We start from the raw sequence: 22,633 nt of genomic DNA on the forward strand, positions 1-22,633 counted from the left end.
TGCAACGCCATGCCATAATTGGAGCCAATTTCCTCCTACAACAGAACAATGACCCAAAGCACAGCTCCAAACTATGCAAGAACTATTTAGGGAAGAAGCAGTCAGCTTGTATTCTGTCTATAATGGAGTGGCCAGCACAGATTTTTTTATTTAAATTTACTGTATGATACGTAAGAAGTGCCCATCAAGCCAATACAACTTGTGGGAGGTGCTTCAGGAAGTATTGGGTGAAATCTCTTAAGATTACCTCAACAAATTGACAACTAGAATGCCAAAGGTCTGCAAGGCTATAATTACAAATAGCGGATTCTTTTCCGAAAGCAAAGTTTGAAGGACACAATTATTATTTAATACAAAAATCATTATTTATAACCTTGTCAATGTCTTGACTATATTTTTTATTCATTTTGCAACTCATTTCATGTATGTTTTCATGGGAAACAATGTCATTTCTACGTGACCCCAAACTTTTGAACGGTAGTGTATCTTTCAATTATTCGTTTCGAGTCTCACATATGTCTTTGCCAACTCCCGTATCGCAAAGACATGTTCTCCGAAGCCAGGGTAGTTCCAACATCAGCAACCCTCAGACCCTCACCAAGAAGGTGCAGAAACAACCCATCGGCAAAACAACTCATTACAAAGTGAGGGGAAGCCCAATATATCGCACACACAGTCTCAGATTAATGAGATATGTCCGAAAAACAAGAGGTAAACTCCTCTGTAGGAGAGAGCCCTTCCAGGACCCTCCGAAGGCTATCACCCTTCCCATTATAAATCAATATAATATCCAGCAGGGTATTGTTGAAGAGAGAAGGGCACACACTCTTCCAAGGGTGGTAGCCCACTGAGCGAAGAGCATAACACCTTTGCCTGAGCTCTCCTACAATCCAAGAAGATTCGCACTGCGCATACTGGACAACGACGGGGAAAGGCGACAGGCAAAAAGCCATAGGCTCCAAAGTGTGACAATGGGAAAAGTTTTCCCCAGTCAAAGATGGGGTTAGATACATTAACCTGAAAAACCCCTGGGCAGATTCAGGGCGCAAACATTGGCTAGTAGAGTACAGTCCACACATACTGTAAGCTTAGGGACGCAATTCATCCCAAAGGTGTTTGATGGGTTTGAAGTCAGGGCTCTGTGCAGACCAGTCAAGTTCTTCCACACCGATCTCGACAAACCATTTCTACATGGACCTCGCTTTGTGCACAGGGGCATTCTCATGCTGAAACAGGAAAGGGCCTTCCCCAAACTGTTGCCACAAAGTTGGATGCAAAGAATCATGTAGAATATCAGTGTATGCTGTAGTGTTAAGCTTTCTCAAATCAAATCAAATTTTATTTGTCACATACACATGGTTAGCAGATGTTAATGCGAGTGTAGCGAAATGCTTGTGCTTCTAATTCCGACAATGCAGTAATAACCAACGAGTAATCTAACCTAACAATTCCACAACTACTACCTTATACACACAAGTGTAAAGGGATAAAGAATATGTACATAAAGGTATATGAATGAGTGATGGTACAGAACGGCATAGGCAAGATGCAGTAGATGGTATAGAGTACAGTATATACATATGAGATGAGTAATGTAGGGTATATAAACATAAAGTGGCATAGTTTAAAGTGGCTAGTGATGATACATGTATTACATAAAGATGGCAAGATGCAGTAGATGATATAGAGTACAGTATATACATATGAGATGAGTAATGTAGGGTATGTAAACATTATATTAACCTCCACATCACCCGAGGAACAGAGGAGGAGTAGGATGAGGGTACGGCTAAAGGCTATCAAAACAGGTCGTCTAGTGCGTTGGGGACAGAGAATAAAAGAAGCATATTTCTAGGCGTGGTAGAATAGATTCAGGGCATAATGTGCAGACAGGGGTATGGTGGGGTGCGGGTACAGTGGAGGTAAACCCAGGCACCGAGTGATGATAAGAGAGGTTGCATCTCTGGACGGGCTAGTTATGCTGGGTGAGGTCACCACATGTGTGGGAGGTGGGACAAAGGAGGTATCTGAGGTATGTTGAGTGGGACTAGGGGCTCCGCAGTAAACTAAGACAATAACTATCCTAATCAACAGTGTACAAGGCATATTGACATTTGAGAGAGACATAAAGCGAGGCATAAAGCAATCACAGGTGTTGATTGGGAGAGCTAGCTAAGGCAACAAAGGGTAAGACAACAACAGCTAATCAGCTAAGACAACAACAACAATATTTGCCATCATGACCCCACTAAAATGTCATTCAGACACAGATACACACACACACACGCACTGCTCAGTGTCTCATGCAGGTATCTGACTGCAAATACGCAAACCTGCAAAATCCTGCTGCCCCCAGAGAGCAGCTCTCTGTCCTGCTGCGTCTGCAGTTCTCTCTCCTCACGCACATCCATCCTGCCTGGCCCGTCTGTCACAGCCTCCCCCGCTCTCTCTCTCTCTCTCCCTATTTATCTTTCCCTCTCTCCCCTCCTTCTATCACTCTACCCCCACCCTCTTCCCTTGTTCTCTCCCTCCCCCCATCTCTTCTCCGCACCACTAGCTGTGTGAAGGTGAGTCAGTTCCCAGTGGCATTACACTACAGTACAGAATGGAACGCTTCCACAAACAAACACATCTCTCCTGGGAATATATGCAGATGTACGGGGATGATGTCTCTCCTCCACGTCCCCTGCACATTCCCGGGTTGTTAGGGACCATGTAGTGGCGCAGCGGTCTAAGGCACTGCATCTCAATGCTAGAGATGTCACAACAGACCCTGGTTTAATTCCAGGCTGTATCACCACCTACCGTGGTTGGGAGTCCCATAGGGCGGCGCACAATTGGCCCAGTGTCGTCTGGGTTAGGGTTTGGCCGGGGTAGGCCGTCATCGTAAATAAGAATTTGTTCTTATCTGACTTGCCTAGTAAAATAAAAGTAGGAGGCTATGATCTGTTCCTCCCTGCCCCTGTCCTTTTTCTCTACTGTGCTGCTGTCCCCCTGTCTGTCTCTGTCTCTGTCTGTCTGTATGGTGTCCTTGACTTGTGAACAGTCAGTGATACAGAACTTTGCGAGGCTTTGGTACCATTCAGGTATTGCCAGACTAACAGCAAAGTTGGAGGTCACAGACAGAAGGTTGTGAGGAGGACAGAGGAAGGGTGTAGCGTACAGTATCTGCCTTTCCCTAGGATTAAGTTAATGGAATTGTGTAATGGACGATGGCACCAGCGTTATGAAGTATGTGTCCCAGTGGCACAGTAACTGGGGGTTGTTTTCTTAATGGATGTGTCTGCTACTGCTAATGACCTGAGATGGATGTTTTGTCTATGGAGGTGTGGTGTGTGTTTATGCATAGTGAGGACAAGTATCCTTGACTGGCTGGATCTCTCGCTCCACTTTGCAGGTGTGAGATAGATGTATGAGTGTGTCTCTGTGTCTGCAGGTACCACAATGAATATGTGTGTGTCGCACGACACAGGTGTTGTTTAAGCAATAAGGCATGAGAACCCAGGGATTATCACTTCATGTTTCAGCATGATAATTCACAGCCCCATGTTGCAAGGATTTGTACACAATTCCTGGAAGCTGAAAATGTCCCAGATCTTCCATGGCCTCCATACTCACCAGACATGTCACCCATTGAGCATGTTTGGGTTGTTCTGTCTCGACAGCATGTTCCAGTTCTTGCTAATATCCAGTAACTTCGCAAAACCATTGAAGAGGAGTGGGACAACATTCCAGAGGCCACAATCAACAGCATGATCAATTCTATGCAAAGGAGATGTGTCACACTCCACGCCCCTACCTTTTTTAAGGTATATGTGACCAACAGATGCATATCTGTATTCCCAGTCATGTGAAATCCATAGATTAGGGTATGATACATGTATTTCAATTGACTGATTTCCATATATCATATATGAACATATATGAATTCAGTAAAATCTTTGAAATTGTTGCATATTGCGTTTATATTTTTGTTAAGTGAAAGTTTTATTTCATCCTTCCACCAGACGATAGAGTACGGGCTAAAGCCTGTTGTTAGTTCTGAGTAAGGGTGTGCCGAGTGGTCGGAGAAAACGACTATGGTAACGAATATGATACATTTTCTACGATTATGATCAAAATATTGATAGGGGGAAGAAAAGAAAATTGGGTGCCAGCAAGCATCTTTTCTAAACCATACTGTCTTGTCTTTGAGTCAGTCATGTGTGTGGTCTAAATAACTTGACTGACTAGTTTGCCTGTCTGTAAAGAGAAGGGCTGGCAGTATGTTGATCCTGCCGCTCTGATTGGATGGAGTGAAGCTGTATTTCACCTTTCACTTGGTTGCCCATAATTTTACCCGATCACTTTTCCTCACGTTTTCAGTCTGATCATTTAGATAAATCACATGGTCGAGGACGTTTTCTCCCAAACTATCAATGTGCATAATATCTAACAAGTGGGACAAGGGTAGAGAAAAAAATTACACGCTAATGCACATTCTGACTGATCTGCCCGATGCAAGTTGAGGACACACAGACACACACACACCCACCTGTCCGCACGCAGCTCCTAATCTGCAGGTTTTTTTGCAGTGACAACGTGCAGGGAGGTATTTTGCCTAAATTTATTTAGGCATATTAAAACACTTAAGTTTTTTCCGATCACAAGTATCATCCTATCCAACTATCAACTCTCAATTTACTGATACAATTCCGAATACGTGTATGGCCATGTCGGCACACACCTAGTTCTGAGGTTCTGAAATTGCTGACCAAACAGGCTGGTGGTTATTTTATATTATCATGTTTTGACCCAGCCGTTCATTCTATTCATTCCAAGTTGCTATGCTGAACAAATCATTGGCATGAAGCTAGCTAGCAGAGGTTCAATGATGACGAGAGACAATAACTTCAATAAATAATGATTTAATAAATAATTTATAAATAGGCAACAAAAACTTCAGCAAATAATGATTTAATAAATAATGTGTAAGTAGGCGACAATCCCCCTTAGATTGCCTCAAATTGTATTGTGTTACAAAGTGGGATTCAAATTGATTTAATTGTCATTTTCTGTCTATGATCTACACAAAATACTCTGTAATGTATGTATTCACCCCCCTGAGTCAATACATCACGCTGATCCTCAACACCCCACAAGGTTGCATGCTCAGCCCGGTCCTGTACTCCTTGTGTGGCTACGCACGTATCCAACTCAATCATTAAGTTTGCAGACGACACAACCATGGTAGGCCTGATTACCAACAATGACAAGACTAAAGGGAGGAGGTGAGGGCCCTGGCGAAGCGGTGCCAGAAAAATAACCTCAATGTCAACAAAACAAAAGAGCTGATCATGGAGAGAGCACGCTCCTCAAATTAACGGGGCCGCAGTGGAGAGGTTGAAAAGCTTCAAGTTTCTCAGCATGCACATCACTGACAACCTGAAGTGATCCATTCACACAGGCAGTGTAACTCAACAAAATGTGAAAAACGTTCAAGGGGGTGTAGACTTTTTATAAGCACTGTTATGGAGGATAACTAGGTTAACGTTACTTTTCCTTTGCTAGCTAGCTACCTAGCCAACTAAAGCAAACACACAATCACATCAAGCAGCTGAAATGACAGCAAACAATGTGCATTTTCGTTTGTTTTTTCGTTTGTTTCTATTTGCTATTCTTTGGCTATATCCATTATAGTGATCCTGATAAATGAATTCGCCTGGATCACAGAAGCTGTCAGTCTCATAACGTTCGTATGCATGGCACGGCGGAGATTTTAAAAAACTGTGGCTTTCTGTACAGGTCGGATGAGCACACAGCGAGGCTTATATTAACCCCCGCTGTACCAAACCAAATACTAGGCAGGGAGCATGGGGAAATAATGTCTAGACCCTTTTTTCCAGGGGAGATTAAGTTTATGTATGCCTGGCTGGGCTGTGGGACAGTGGATGCACATTGATACATGTAATGGAACTGTTAACAGGCACTCCCTGCTATCAACCATCAGCATCCAGGATCCAAATCTAACGCGTGTGCGTGTGTATACGTGTGTACAAGGGTGCTCTAGTGCTATCGATATGTATCTTTGGTTTTCATTGGGACTGCATATCAGTGTCTTAATGTTCTTTTTCTGTGTCTGCAGGTGTTTGGGAGTTATTATCACTTCCGGCATCACACCGTGGTGAAGAGATCCCTATCAGGCCACAGGGGAACACATGTACGACTACAGAAGGAACCACAGGTAGGTTACTGTACACAGCCAATGCACCATATAGCAAGGTTCGCCAAATCTTCACTACTCAAGTGAGTGCCATGTTGCCAACATATGTTCCAAAACAATTAGGCCTACAAGTAAAAATGCAAAGAAGTGCCATCATGGATGACAGTTTGTCAAACTCTCTACATACCGTTCCCTATATCAACAGCTTTGCACACTTCCATCCATATGTCTCTGTTCTGACCTCCCCCCAGGTGTGTGGAGTCATAAATATGCAAATCTTCCTCCAAACAACAACAGCTGGTCTGTGTGTTTGCGTTCTCATTTTGCGGCGCGTCTTGTAAAAGCATTGTTTTTATCCAAATGTTAATGAGAAGAGGAATCCAGACATTGGCCCATCTGTTACGTGAAGACGTTCACAGCTCGAGGAGTAAGCTTCATTTAGGCAGCTGGCTGTAACTGAGCTCTGAGCTCTCTCAGCCCTAGAGAACTAGTCTTTTTTACCTCAAAGTCAGCTTGTTCAATTCAAATCCTCCAGCATAATTCTGCATCAAAACTCTACTTGTCAAGTTCAGTTCCTCTGGCATGCGCTCATTCTGCATTCTGCAGTATAGTTACAGGCAGAACTGTGTTGTTTGGATGAGGAGATGGAGGTAGGTGACCTTGTCTGCAGGGTAGCTAAACACTGGGGACATAGTTATAAAGTGTATAAAAAAAAGTATGCAAGCATTTCGCTACACTCGCAATAACATCTTCTAACCATGTGTATGTGACCAATAAAATTTTCATTTGATTTGAAGTGAAAACAGGTGTGCCATGAACCATCTGCAGCTAGCTGTCCCTCCTCACCAGGGTCAAGTTCTTGAAAAGTAGTGTATGTACATCCAGCAGTTTTCCTGATGCGTAGCCCAAAAAAACAGAAGAAAAACTGATGTAGACGCTTGTTGCAATTAGAAACAGTATACAGGAGCTGTCAACAGTGCAGGTATCTATTCCTTTCTTCAGGCTTTTCTGCCCTTTTCCAGAAAGAGAGAGGAGCTTTCACCCAGGCTTAGCTATGTCAACCTAAGTGGTCAGTGGGCCACTAGGCTATGATAAGCTATAGAAAGCTGTGGGTGTCAGTCTAGCTGGAAGCTCAGTGAAGATTACATTCAAAAAGCAATAAGATACAGTAGGCGTTAAAGATAACTGGAGAAATAAGATCTGTGAGAAAATAATAAGATGGGGAGATCAGATGAGATAGGAAGGAATGAGAGAGGGAGATGGAGGCAGGAATCCATCTAACTTAGGGTGCTTTGGTATTTGGGTAGTCTTACTGTACAGTCTTACTGTACAGTGCATTCGGGAAAAGTATTCAGACTCCTTCACTTTTTCCACATTTATTCTAAACTTGATTCAATAGTTTTTTCCCCCTCATCAATCTACACACAATACCCCATAATGACAAAGCAAAAACAGGTTTTTAGAAATGTTCACAAATGTATTAAAAATAAAAAACGGAATTATCACATTTACATTCAGACATTCAGACCCTTTACTCAATACTTTGTTGAAGTGGGTATGACGGGGATGACGCTACAAGCTTAGCACACCTTTATTTGGGGGATTTATCCCATTCTTCTCTGCATGCTCTGTCAGGTTGGGTGGGGAGCGTCGCTGCACAGCTATTTTCAGGTCTCTCCAGAGATTTTGGATCGGGTTCATGTCCGGGCTCTGGTTGGGCCACTCAAGGACATTCAGAGACTTGTCCCGAAAACACTACTGCGTTGTCTTAGCTGTGTGCTTAAGGACGTTGTCCAGTTGGAAGGTGAACCTTAGCCCCAATCTGAGTTCCTGAACGCTCTGGAGCAGGTTTTCATCAAGGATCTCTCTGTACTTTTCTCCATTCATCTTTCCCTCGATCCTGACTAGTCTCCCAGTCTCTGCTGCTGAAAAACATCCCCACAGCTTCACCGTAGGGATGGTGCCAGGTTTCCTCCAGACGTGACGCTTTTCATTCAGGCCAAATAGTTCAATCTTGGTTTCATCAGACCAGAAAATCTTTGCTAGGTTAAGCCCCACCTTATCGCAGCTCACTGGTCACCATAGCAGCACCCACCCGTAGCACGCGCTCCAGCAGGTATATTTCCCTGGTCACCCCCAAAGCCAATTCCTCCTTTGGCCGCCTTTCCTTCCAGTTCTCTGCTGCCAATAAATGGAACAAATTGCAAAAGTCACTGAAGCTGACTAACTTTAAGCACCAGCTGTCAGAGCAGCTCACAGATCACTGCACCTGTACATAGCCTATCTGTAAATAGCCCATCCAACTACCTCATCCCCATACTGTTATTTTTTTTCTTCTCTCCTTTGCACCCCAGTATCTCTACTTGCACATTTCATCATCTGCACATCTATCACTCTAGTGTTTAATTGCTAAATTGTAATTATTTCGCCACTATGGCCTATTTATTGCCTTACCTCCCTTATCTTACCTCATTTGCACACACTGTATATAGACTTTTTCTCTATTGTGTTATTGACTGTATGTTTGTTCATTCCATGTGTAACTCTGTGTTGTTGTTTGTGTCGCACTGCTTTGCTTTATCTTGGCCAGGTCGCAGTTGTAAATGAGAACTTGTTCTCAACTAGCCTACCTGGTTAAATAAAGGTGAAGTCATTTGCTGACAAGGCTACGCTAGTCATAGTAATGACGGTGTGTGTGCAGTGGTGTAGGCTGATTGGTGGTGGTGCTTCCTATCACTCAGAAGTTATGTAGCAAGCTAAGGTGACAACAATGTGCCTTTATCTATATGCTAACATCGCGCAACAATGCCTAATTTATCATGACCATTACAAAGTTCTAATTGCTAAATTGCCCTATATACACTACCGTTCAAAGTTTGGGGTCACTTAGAAATGTCCTTGTTTTTTAAAGAAAAGCACATTTTTTGTCCATTAAAATAACATAAAATTGATCAGAAATACAGTGTAGACATTGTTAATGTTGTAAATGACTATTGTAGCTGGAAATGGCAGATTTTTTATGGAATATCTACATAGGCGTACAGAGGCCCATTATCAGCAACCATCACTCCTGTGTTCCAATGGCACGTTGTGTTAGCTAATGCAAGTTTATTATTTTAAAAGGCTAATTGATCATTAGAAAACCCTTTTGCAATTATGTTAGCACAGCTGAAAACTGTTGTGCTAATTAAAGAAGCAATAAAACTGTCCTTCTTTAGACTAGTTGAGTATCTGGAGAATCAGCATTTATGGGTTTGATTACAGGCTCAAAATGGCCAAAAACAAAGACCTTTCTTCTAAAACTCGTCAGTCTATTCTTGTTCTGAGAAATGAAGGCTATTCTATGCGAGAAATTGCCAAGAAACTGAAGATCTCGTACAACGCTGTGTACTACTCCCTTCACAGAAGAGCGCAAACTGGCTTTAACCAGAATAGAAAGAGGAGTGGGAGGCCCCGGTGCACAACTGAGCAAGAGGGCAAGTACATTAGAGTGTGTAGTTTGAGAAACAGACGCCTCACAAGTCCTCAACTGGCAGCTTCATTAAATAGTACCCGCAAAACACCAGTCTCAACGTCAACAGTGAAGAGGCGACTCTGTGATGCTGGCCTTCTAGGCAGAGTTACAAAGAAAAAGCCATATCTCAGACTGGCCAATAAAAATAAAAGATTAAGAGGGGCAAAAGAACACAGACACTGGACAGAGGATCTCTGCCTAGAAGGCCAGCATCCCGGAGTCGCCTCTTCACTGTTGACATTGAGACTGGTGTTTTGCGGGTCAATTAGTTGCTGATAATGGGCTTCTGTATGCCTATGTAGATATTCCATCAAAAAATCAGCCCAAAAATGTGCTTTTCTTTCAAAAACAAGAACATTTCTAAGTGACCCCAAACTTTTGAACAGTAGTTTATATTCAGTCAATAAAAACCAATTGCCATTTGAGAGTCATTCATTGTAACCATAATGATTTGTGTTACCTGCTCGGCTCTGGCAGTATCACTAAGATGTGATGCGAGTTTTCTGCTCCTGCTTTCCGCCTGTTTTTCACGCCAAAAAAATATATAAAACGCATAAGAAATGTCTTGCTGCGTTTTGTAAACGCAGATCTGAAAATATTCTTATTGTAATTTCTGCTCGACATCAGACTAATTTTGCGTCAGTTGCACTTCTCCACTGGGAAAAGACTTCATGAACTGGGATTCTATCATGAACTGGGATTCTACCACCAGACAGCGTGTGTAGCTACTTTTCTATGTACTTTTCTCGGTGTAAGATTAACTTCAAGCAAAACATTAGATTAGTGACCGTAAATGACTGTAACCAAACATTAGAATTATTATTTTTTTAAATTTAATTTAACCTTTATTTAGTTAGGCAAGTCAGTTAAGAATAAATTCTTATTTGCAATGACGGCCTAAACATGACTGTAACCAAACATTCTAGATTAATGAGGAAATGGCAATGATTAACAGTAGCCTACATTTATTACTGGTTATACTTTTGATACAGTATATAGCGGGGAGCACAAATTGGCGGGAGAGTGCACATGGAGAGAGAAGTGCCTAGCGTTTTGTCGCCACACAGTATTTGAAAATAAAATTGATCTCTGGTTAAAGATCAATATTTAACGTCAGTTCAAGTACTTGATTACTCATGCCCATCCCTATTTCTGGGTAACAATTAAGTACCTTACTATAATAGTTTTCCATTAAAATAGCAAAAAAAAAGCTAGAATTTTGCTAGGACTGTCTGGGAGTGGTCTGAGTGGGAAGGGGAAAACTGAAAACTAGCTGTTATTGGCAGAGAGGTTTAGAACTCTCTTTGTTATTAGTCTATTAACCAATTTACCGGCTTGTGATCACACCAGGCAAGCCGAAACTCCTACACATGCAAACCTGCTGATTAGAAAGTCCTGTGCAGATTGTATTTTGAACCAGCAACTATCAGGATATAATAGTGTTACATTTTTTTATTTTTTTATTTTTCAGTGTTAGTTTCATCAGCTGTTGTACAGTATGATACAAAACATAGGAAAAATAATAATTTGGACTGCACTGGCCCTTTAATACAGTTGAAATGTTTTCAAATGAGATGCGCTGTAATGAAAGCAACTTCCGAAAATGAACACTCGGAATAGTGGTATTATGTCTGATCTCACAAACAATGTAAAGTATGTATAAATAGGTGTAATCTAGAGGTAAGCGTATTGATTTTTAATCCAGGGGTATCCTGCTATTGACATACTTATTGAATTATGCAAGAGAACGTGACAACAACAGTAATTAATGAGGCAGTCTAGACAGCACAGGTGAGTGCAGGTAGGTTAGACAGAGGAAGTGTTTGATGGCTGTTTCCCCCCTTTGTGTTAATGTATTCATACATGCAAATATATGTTTTAATGCAAATGAGGCACATATCATTTTCTTAGTTTTAACACAAAATATAAAAAATAAATACCTGATGCAATACATATTTTAGATGTGCATTCTAAGAAAGAGAGACAGAGAGCAGAGAGACGAACACACACACACACACGTCTCAGGATTCAGATGAATCAGATTGGTCTCCTTACTCTCCCTTTAGATGTTGCTGATGTAACACAGCTGGGTGGTTTGTAAAGTCTTACTGCAGCTGTAGGACCTAACCATTGGAGCGTTAGTGGCCACTTGAAAGCCACAGTAGGAGGCAGACTGTGGATAGTTGTTTCTCATGTCATGGTAATTTCATTCATTATCAGTGCTAATGTGTGTGTGTGTGTTTGTGTGTGTTCCTCTTTAGGTGCGGTGGGCGGAGCAGCAGGTGTCTAGGCGGAGGAAGAAGAGGGATGTCTACACCGAACCATCCGACCCCAAATTCCCCCAGCAGTGGTACCTGGTGAGCAAGGTAGTTGTAATGCTGGTATAAAGAATTTTGGAGACAGGCGCAGGAATACACAATAGGGGTTTTTAATACACCCAAAACAAACACGTATACAAAAACACTGGGCTGTACCCAAACAAAAGAGCGAGGGTAAACCTCGTTGAACACCACGGGACGATACCCGTAATACACAATATATAAAGCACACAGCATAACAGCTGCACCAACACATAGGTACTCACACCACCAACGGACATGGGAACAATAACCGACAAAGACAGAGAGAACAGAGGGCATATATATAACATACTAATCAGGGGAAATGGGAACCAGGTGTGTTTAATCAGACAAGACAGTCCGGGGTTGATGATAATGAATCCCGTTCAGTGAAGCCTAGAAAGTCGGTGACGTAGACCTCCGGAACTGGTGAACAGAATGAGCATCAGTACCGGGGGATCCGTGACAGTAGTAGTCAGATCCCCCAGAACACTGTAGCCTCTACTGTACTAAAGCCAGGAGTTTTCCCTTATGCTGAACACATTGTACTAGTTGAATTAGAACCTCTTAACACCCCTTTGACATGCCAGTATTTAAAATGTTTAAGACCGCAACATAGATACCTGTTGATATAGGGATTCTGCCTTTAAAGTGCACTTTTAAGGCAGTTCACTGCCACTTCACTGCTGTTTACCACATTCATACCTTTAAAACATAAAGACCTGCTGCCATACAGAAAAGGCAGGATGTAGTAATCGGAGTATTTCAGTGAAGAACAGGCTTTATTTCCCCCAGTCAGTAAGCCTCTTGTTGACATTTATCTGAAAGCTGGATGTGCTGCCTGCTGAGAAAACACATCATCTGGGTATCTGTCATTTAGCTAAATGTCGTCAAAATGTTCTAAAGCGCTCTTCACTTTGTTTACTTCAACTGTCAAGGCCCAAGTTAATTTCCCATGTGTAGTGAATACATGATGGCAATGAATACATGGAAATAATACATTGTCTGCAGGTAGCGCTGGAAGGACAGTTTGCCGAAGTTGAGAGCTGATAAACAGGACTGAGACTGTTATTATAGAACGACTGATATGGATTTTTTAGGGCCGATACCGATTTTATGGGGTCAAGGAGGCCGTGATCACGGATTCTTATGAAACTAGTAATTGTAGTCATGTTCCGTGATCGGAAAAAAGTGTTTTTTATAGCTGTCAGGACACATCTCTAAATAACTCAGCTGCCAGGAAGAAAATTCGAAACAACTCAATAGGCTTATTCAGCTATCTGTCAAGAAATGGGCGTATGTAACTTCTTCTACTCTGCTCCCTTTCACATCTCCTCACATCACTCTCCATCGCTCATATCACTTGGTGCTGTTTACTGCTAATATGAGAATTAGCTCAATGGCAATGACATTTGCTACCGATCCTAAATGTGCATAATATCTAAGGAGAACAAATGTAGAAAAAAATATGAAACACCGATGCACGTTCTGTCTGAATGACTCAAATCTGCCCATATTTTGAGAAGTGAAAACGCACACACACACGCTGATCTATACAGCTTTGTTTGTCTATAAACATACTGTAAAGATTCTTAGGTAGCTAAACCTATTGCCAACCTTTATTTAGGCATTTTGAAACACTTAATCTTTCCCTATTATGACAATCATTGAATCCGACTATCAACTGTCAATTTACGGATATGATTGCTGCTGGTCAGATCAGCACACCAGTAAATAGCTAACGTTACACCGTCAGATGGCTCGTTTCCAAAATTGATGCATGGTCAAAATGATAACCAGTTAACGTTAGCTAGCTATATTGGCTATTCACTCCTATCTGATATATTAGCACAATGTTTATCTAGCCAGCTAGCTAGCATAGTAGCTAATATAGCTAGCTAGCTAACACCACAGATGAAAGGGTTAGTTATCGTAATCTTTGCCAACAGGTCACATAGCTATCTTCTTAACTAGCTTGCTTATGGCATGCATGTCCGGGTACGTCAACACAAGCCTTATTATTAGTGAATGAACTAAACTAATATTTGCAACAGGAGTTTGATTTTGGTCACTGTGTCAATTAATCCATTTGTCAATACTGCACCTTTCTGTTGGAGTATGAGCTAGCTTGCTACTTGCTGCTGCTGCTGATTATCCCAGCTAGACATTCCTTGGCATTGGCTCGGTGGTGAGTGGCAGCGGGAATAGCAGCAGCTTTGCTATGTAGAGGGACTAGAAAATGCCAATATCGGCACGGTATATCGGCTTGGCCGATAATTGGTCATTCTCTATCTGTTATCAACCAGGTGTCATTCATCACGATGCTCCTCAATGTGTTTTCTGTTTGAAAGGCTCCAGATCATAGCAAATCAAACATGATGACACCTGTAGGACTGTTGCTTTCAGAAGGAGACAGTGTCCATCCCTCCTTCTCTCCTCCTCTCATAGGCTCAGGGATGTTTTGATTTCTCCTAATCCTCCTCCTCTCTCTCTGCAGTCTGCACCATATGATGGTGGGAATGGATTAATAGCAGCATTGACAGGGTCAGACACAAATCACCTGTGAATGGAAGGCTGTGAAACCACCTCTGTCATTCAGCATTACTGCTCTAGTCGGCTGAGGGCTCTAAGCCTGTTCTGCTGTGTGTTTGAGGCTGTTCAACAGTCCCTCTGAAGCCAAACACTGGTGGCTTGTCTGTAATGAGGTTTGCATGGTTTGCATTGGGATGAATGCAGATGTTATAGGGTGATATTGCATACAAGCCTTTTGGACAGTGTATCCAAAGCTTTTCTTTTTCCTGTCTGACAAAACAGAGTTTGCACTTAGTAGGTTCTGCCATAGACTGTTAAACTAATGATTGAAAATAGTTTCCAGGGCCTCCCGAGTGGCGCAGCAGTCTAAAGCACTGCATCGCAGGGCTAGTGGCATCACAACGGACCTGGGTTCGATCCCAGGCTGTATCACAACCGGCCGTGATAGGGAGTCCCATTGGGCGGTGCACAGGTTAGGGGAGGGTTTGACCGGCGGGGCTTTGCTTGGCTCATTGCGCTCCAGCGACTCCTTGTGGCGGGCCTGCAGGCTGACTCCGGTCGTCAGTTGAATGGTGTTTCCTCTGACACATTGGTGTGGCTGGCTGGTTAAGCGGGTGGGTGTTAAAAAGCATGGTTTGTCATGTTTCGGAGGACGCATTACTCGACCTTTGCCTCCTGAGCCCATTGGGGAGTTGCAGTGATGACACAAGATTGAAAAAGGGGGTAAAATACAACAACACCAAAAAATATATATATACAGTACCAGTCAAAAGTTTGGACACACCTACTCATTAAAGGGTTTTTCATTATTTTTAAAATTTTCTACATTGTAGAATAATAATGAAGACATCAAAAGTATGAAATAACACATATAGAATCATGTAATCATGTCAATCCTGAAAATGTCAAGGACTTGGAAAGTTTCTTCAAGTGCAGTCACAAAAACCATCAAGCGCTATGATGAAACTGGCTCTCATGAGGACCGCCACATGAAAGGAAGACCCAGAGTTACCTCTGCTGCAGAGGATAAGTTCATTAGAGTTACCAGCCTCAGAAATTGCAGCCCAAATAAGACTGCGTGAATCAGGCCTTCATGGTCGAATTGCTGCAAAGAAACTTCTACTAAAGGACACCAATAAGGAGAAGAAACACAAGCAATGGACATCAGACCGGTGGAAATCTGTCGTTTGGTCTGATGAGTCCAAATTTGAGATTTTTGGTTCCACCCGGTGTTTCTTTGTGAGACGCAGAGTAGGTGAATGGATGATCTCCGTATGTGTAGTTCCCACCGTGAAGCATGGAGGAGGAGGTGTGATGGTGTGGGGGTGCTTTGCTGGTGACACTGTCATTGATTTATTTAGAATTCAAGGCACACTTAACGAGCATAGCTACCACAGCATTCTGCAGTGATACGCCATCCCATCTGGTTGGGCTTAGTGGGACTATCTTTTGTTTTTCTACAGAACAATGACCCAACACACCCCCAGGCTGCAGATGCATCAGATGACCTGTCCTCCACAATCACCCGACCTCAACCCAATTGAAATGGATTTGGATGAGTTGGACCGCAGAGTGAAGGAAAAGCATCCAACATGTGCTCAGCATATGTGGGAACTCCTTCAAGACTGTTGGAAAAGCATTCCAGGTGAAGCTGGTTCAGAGAATGCCAAGAGTGTGCAAAGCTGTCATCAAGGCAAAGGGTGGCTACTTTGAAGAATCTAACATCTAAAATAAATTTTGATTTGTTCAACACTTTTTTGGTTACTACATGATTCCATATGTGTTATTTCATCGTTTTGATGTCTTCACTATTATTCTACAATGTAGAAAATAGTCAAAATAAAGAAAAACCCTTGAATGAGTGTCCAAACTTTTGACTGGTACTCTATATACTTTCCAGATTTGTTTCCTCGTAGTCTGTATAAATAAGGCTACATTATACTGTATCCCTATATGATTAGAAAAAGAGTAGCTAACTGCCTTCCTCTGTGTAGTCCCATGGTAATTCTGCCCCATGTGTATAGGAATCGTGTCTGTGTAAGCAGCACAGTGGCTGCCCTGGGGCCAGGGATATTAAGCTCCCTCACTAAAGGCTCTGATGCTGCTCTGCCGTGGCCCAGCAGGAGGCCTGCCCTGTAGGGAGAGATCAGCAGGGAGCAGGGGGTGGTGGAAGTGGAGGTGGAGGTGGCCTGGAGCTCTAGGGGAATCACGTTTTCTCACTCTACCTCTTTCACTCTTTTTTTCTCTCTCTCCCTAACTTTTTCCTTATTTTTTCCTCACTCTATCTACCTCTACATTTCACTCTTTCTCTGTCACTTCCTTCCCCTTTTTCTCTCTCTCCCTCTTCCCCCTTTTCTCTGCTCTTTTCCCTCTCTCCCTGCTGGTTAGAGTGGAGCTCTGCTTTATAATTCCCCCTGTGAGCAGGGCGAATGCTCTCACCAGATTCTCACGTATTCATATTTCCAGCTGCAGGCTTGCTTCCTCTGACAGGGAAATTATAGTTAGCCCCCCATGCTCTGCGGGTTAGCCCCGTTAAAGAGACTTCCCAGTGACACACTGTGTGTCACAGTGTGTGTGTGTGTCGCTGTTTGTGACTTTGCCTGTCTATGTGTGTGTGCGTGCATGTGTGTTTGTGGTTGTGGTTGTGTGTGGAGGGTAGGGGGTTTCAACAGGCTATGAACACAGTCAAACATCCAACACGGCCCCCCAGTGTACATTAGCAGGGCTATTCATCTTTCATCTGAGCCACCCTGGTCTCTTTTCATGTGTATTTTTGCTGATGCTCACATTTTTAAATGGTTGCTCTACTTGTCTGAGTAATGTGGCTTGCATGCGTCAAATGTGAGTCATACAAATGTCCTTAGGCATTCTCTCATTTTTGGGGAAGTTTACAGACGGATGTGCTTTGTGCTATTGTTGTGACTGTGTCACGTTCTGACCTTAGTTCTTTTGTTATTTCTTTGTTTTAGTATGGCCAGGGCGTGAGTTGGGTGGGTTATCTATGTTCGTTTTTCTATGTTTTTTTCTTCTTCGTTTGGCCTGGTATGATTCTCAATCAGAGGCATGTGTCGTTAGTTGTCTCTGATTGAGAATCATACTTAGGTAGCCTTTTTCCACCTGTGTTTCGTGGGTGCTTATTTTCTGTCTTTGTGTATGTCACCAGACAGGACTGTTTCGTTTCATGTCATTCTCGTTTATCGTTAGTTTTGTTGTTTTTGTTCGAGTTTTGTTTTCATTAAAAGGCATAATGAATGCTTACCCCGCTGCACCTTGGTCCTCCGATCCTTACTACTACTCCTCGTCCGAGAGGCAGCCCTAAAAATGTATTGTGGGGGGGCACACGTGGAGTGTGGCGAAGTCAGGTAGGAGACCTGCGCCAACTCCACGTGCTTACCGTGGAGAGAGAGGGACCGGGCAGGCACCGTGTTATGCCGTGAGGCGCACGGTGTCCCCGGTGCGCAGGCAGAGCCCGGTGCGGTACATAGCAGCGCCTCCTATCGGCCGGGCTAGAGTGGGCATCGAGCCAGGTGCCATGAAGCCGGCTCAGCGCATCTGGTCTCCAGTGCGTCTCCTCGGGCCGGGGTACATGGCACCAGCCCTACTCATGGTGTCCCCGGTTCGCCAGCACAGCTCAGTGCGGGCTATTCCACCTCGCCGCACTGGCCTGGCTACGGGGAGCATTCAGCCAGGTAGGGTTGGGCAGGTTCGGTGCTCGAGACCTCCAGTGAGCCTCCACGGTCCGGTCTATCCGGTGCCTCCTCCACGTACCAGACCTCCGGTGGCAGCCCCACGCACCAGGCTGTCTCTCCGTTTCCTTCCTCCAGGTGCTCCCGTCTGTCCAGCACCGCCTGAGCCGCCCTCCTGTCCAGCGCCGCCTGAGCCGCCCTCCTGTCCAGAGCCGCCTGAGCCGCCCTCCTGTCCTGAGCCGCCTGAGCCGCCCGTCTGTCCTGAGCCGCCTGAGCCGCCCGTCTGTCCTGAGCCGCCTGAGCCGCCCGTCTGTCCTGAGCCGCCTGAGCCGCCCGTCTGTCCTGAGCCGCCTGAGCCGCCCGTCTGTCCTGAGCCGCCTGAGCCGCCCGTCTGTCCTGAGCCACCTGAGCCACCCGTCTGTCCTAAGCCGCCTGAGCCGTCCGTCAGCCAGGAGCTGCCAGAGCCGTCCGTCAGCCAGGAGCTGCCAGAGCCGTCCGTCAGCCAGGAGCTGCCAGAGCCGTCCGTCAACCAGGAGCTGCCAGAGCCGTCCGTCAGCCAGGAGCTGCCAGAGCCGTCCGTCAGCCAGGAGCTGCCCTTCAGTCCGGAGCTGCCCTTCAGTCCGGAGCCGCCCCTCAGTCCGGAGCCGCCCCTCAGTCCGGAGCCGCCCCTCAGTCCGGAGCCGCCCCTCAGTCCGGAGCCGCCCTTCAGTCCGGAGCCGCCCTTCAGTCCGGAGCCGCCCCTCAGTCCGGAGCCGCCCCTCAGTCCCGAGCCGCCCCTCAGTCCAGAGGCGCCCCTCAGTCCAATGGGGCCATTTATTAGGGTCCCCAGTCCAAGGTCGGCGGCGAGGGTCGCCGCTCTAAAGACGCCACTGAAGCAGACTAAGACTATGGTGGAGTGGGGTCCACGTCCCGAGCCAGAGCCGCCACCGCGGACAGATGCCCACCCAGACCCTCCCCTATAGGTTCAGGTTTTGCGGCCGGAGTCCGTTCGAGTTTTCATTAAAAGGCATAATGAATACTTACCACGCTGCACCTTGGTCCTCCGATCCTTACTACATCCTATATCCTTACTGTATATATAACTGAGAAATAAAGGAAGATAGTCCAAAGGCACTCCAAGTATACTCTTTTAAAAAATCTGTATATTGTATTGGCATTTTCACACACAAAAAACAACAGATGCCCTATGTGTTTCAGCACCATATTGGCCTTCATCAGGGCTAAACCATGTGAAACTATATGATACTATAATGCTATAACAATGGCTTCATTAAAGCTTGTTCTTCTGTCTCCCCGCCAGTCCAACCCCAGCCAAGCAGACCTGAATGCCAAGGGAGCGTGGTCCCAGGGTTACACTGGGAGAGGAGTTGTGGTCACCATCCTGGATGACGGCATAGAGAAAGACCACCCAGACCTGGCTACCAACTATGTGAGTACCACAACCACAACCTGCTCTGTCTGGATCGATGGAAGAAGAAGTAGCCTTCTTCCCAGCTCCACATTGCAGGTGTTTTCACATAGTGCAGATGAGATAGAAGAAGAAGAGTCATTTCATCTGCATTCTCTGAGACACACAGCTAGGTGAAGGCAATGTGAGGATGCCTACTTCAGCCTCAAATTACTTCCAGGAATTGCTTTAAATTGCAGCAACAGATGGAGGAAAAGAGACTCTCAATATGGCTGTTGAGATGCATTCTGAGAGTTGTCACTCTCACCATACCCTTATAATTTAGCAGACACTCTGATCCAGAGCAATTTACATGAGCTATTAGGGCTAAGTGCCTTGCTCAAGGGCACATCGACAGATTTTACACCTAGTCGGCTGAGGGATTTGAACCAGTGGCCTTTAAGTTACTGGCCCAACACTCTTAACCGCTAGGCTACCTGCGGCCTTTACCACCCATATCATGAAAGGATGTAATTCAGCCATATCCCCAGTCTCTAACACCTGTATCCATCTCTGTTCCCAGGACCCTGAGGCCAGCTATGATGTCAACGATGGAGACTCTGACCCCCAGCCACGCTACACACAGCGCAACGAGAACAGGTCATGTGATATCCTGCTCTGCCCCACACCTCAACTGGATTATACATACATACATACAGCAAAATGGTCTCTGATAAAGTTTGGTAGATTTGTTCAAGCACATTTTCCAGGTTCACTTGGTTTTGTAATGCTGCGTCTCTTTAAGTAAAGGCCCTCAAGCAAGACCTTGCTTTTCATTTATAAACAGCACTGCTTCTCTGATACAGTGTCATCCATTAATGGTTTGTCAGGGGATTGTTGACTGGTGACTGAATCAGATGAAATACCAATATGCCCTGTAACAGTGCTTCTCACAGCCCAGCCTCAGAGACTCTGTCCTCGAGGTTCTTATACATGTTGTTGACCCAATATTTATTTCCCCCAAAACCAGTCAGGCCAGATTAGCGGCAGTGGTGTAGGCATGTTGCACTGCTCCCAAATTGAAAAGGCGTTTTGTATTTGCTTCAGGGGATCAGCCATGCTGCAGTAACAACATTAAGAAGTTCCTCTCCCCCTCCTCCAGCTCCCCCTCACCACCCCAGAGCCTGAGCCATTTTGGCAGATTGTGTATAGCTAGTACAGTAGTTGTTTATTTGCCCCTGGCTGATACCAGCAAGTCTCTCTCCAGGCTTTTGGTGTTTGAATTTTAAAAACACTGGTCCGAAAGTAAAAGGGGGGCTTCTAAATTCCTTAAGCACCTCCTCCTCAAACCCTCTCACCTCCCTCACCCTAACCCCAGCGTGTGGCTGTCTTCTGCTGTGGTTCCATCCCCCTGGATCAGATGGGACACTGCTGCATTCCTCCCGCCTCTGAAACAAACAGCAGGATTTGCCTCAAATCTCCCCCTTTGTTTCTGGGACGAATTCCAGTCTTCTTTTGTTTTTGTTGGTTTTTCTCATTTATTTTGTTTCAATGCTTAACAGGATCTTGAACTGATTTCTCTCCAAAGCAGGACATGGTTTAAACTTCCCCAGACTTACTGTCTTTGAGCCGCCTCTGCCTCTACTGTATATACTGAAGAGAGATTCACTGCATTTTCCCCTGTGAAATGAAAACAATGGCTTTGCACGTCGTATCACCAAATGTTTTCCCTTGAACACAAACCTTGTTTCCCCTATCTTCTTCTCTTTAAGCTGCCTTTCTACTGTACATATTGAAGCGATTCCCTCCCTCTTTAACTCCCATTAGAGAGCCTTCCCAGAGACACTGAGAGAAGGGGGAGTGAAAAGGAGGTGTGTGTGTGTGTGTGTGTGTGTGTGTGTGTGTGTGTGTGTGTGTGTGTGTGTGTGTGTGTGTGTGTGTGTGTGTGTGTGTGTGTGTGTGTGTGTGTGTGTGTGTACTGTATATACTGTACATATTGAAGCGATTCCCTCCCGTCTCCCTAGTGGAATAAAAACAATGGCTTTGCATCACCAAAAGCTTTCCCGTACACTGTTTTCTTCTGCCTCTACAGAAGAGATTACCTCTTTAGTTTACCCAATGGAAGAAAAACAATTGGTTTGCATAGTCAAGGCCAAGTGCTTTCACTTTAACCAGGGCCCACTTGTCTGTTTGAGCCAGTCACCACTCAATCCTGATTACTAGGGAATGCAAGACTACTCCTTGGTTGGTTCTGCTTCTTCTAACCAGCTCCACTGCTGCTGTAGCTACTGTTACTGCTGCTGCACAGAACTTCAGAACACACACATGCACACATACACATTGTAACTAAAAAAACACATGCACACACAGTACAAACACAGTACAATACACACCATGTTTGGCTGGTGCTCTCAAGGTGATTATCCAGGACGGAATCAATTTATGACCAAGAAATGAGAAGCAAGTGTGTGTCTCTGTCTATAGCGCTGAGCGCTGTGTGTTTGGAGTGACCTAAGGAAAAATGAAAGCAGATGAGTTCAGTAATTCCCCATAGAGGCGCGCGGCCAGAAGCTGAGTAATGCTCTCCGCCTCCCCACAATGGGATTATATTCATATATTCATATGACTATATTCATGGGCAGAAAAAGGAACAGGAGAGAAGAATGTATTTATATCACGCTGCGCCTTGATCCTCTTCTCTTTCACCCGAAGACAATCGTGACAGAATCACCCACCACACTCGGACCAAGCAGCGTGGTAAGCGGCAGCATCAGCAGGAGCAGCGAACACAGGATTCATGGACTTGGGAAGAAATACTGGACGGTAAGGGACCTTGGGTTCAAGCTGGAGAGTATCGCCGCCCTCGTGAAGAGCTGGAGGCAGCTAGAGCCGAGAGGCGGTGGTATGAGGAGGCAGCACGGAAGCGAGGCTGGAAGCCTGAGAGTCAGCCCCAAAAATGTCTTGGGGGGGGGG

The 22,633-nt window shown here is 44.7% G+C and overlaps 1 protein-coding gene across 3 annotated transcripts in view; it reads left to right on the plus strand.

Annotated features, from left to right (window-relative positions):
* The window catches only part of furinb (furin (paired basic amino acid cleaving enzyme) b), a 222,386-nt gene that overhangs the window by 131,727 nt on the left and 68,026 nt on the right, over positions 1–22,633 (plus strand). For all 3 annotated transcript variants that reach the window (XM_039017713.1, XM_039017714.1, XM_039017715.1), the window contains exons 2-5: positions 6,125–6,223; positions 11,978–12,073; positions 19,574–19,702; positions 20,244–20,320. In XM_039017713.1, the coding sequence (XP_038873641.1) occupies positions 6,125–6,223; positions 11,978–12,073; positions 19,574–19,702; positions 20,244–20,320 (401 nt within the window). The remainder of the gene's footprint in view (positions 1–6,124; positions 6,224–11,977; positions 12,074–19,573; positions 19,703–20,243; positions 20,321–22,633) is intronic.

Source organism: Salvelinus namaycush, chromosome 21 (assembly GCF_016432855.1).
Source record: "Salvelinus namaycush isolate Seneca chromosome 21, SaNama_1.0, whole genome shotgun sequence".
Lineage (NCBI taxonomy): Eukaryota > Metazoa > Chordata > Actinopteri > Salmoniformes > Salmonidae > Salvelinus > Salvelinus namaycush.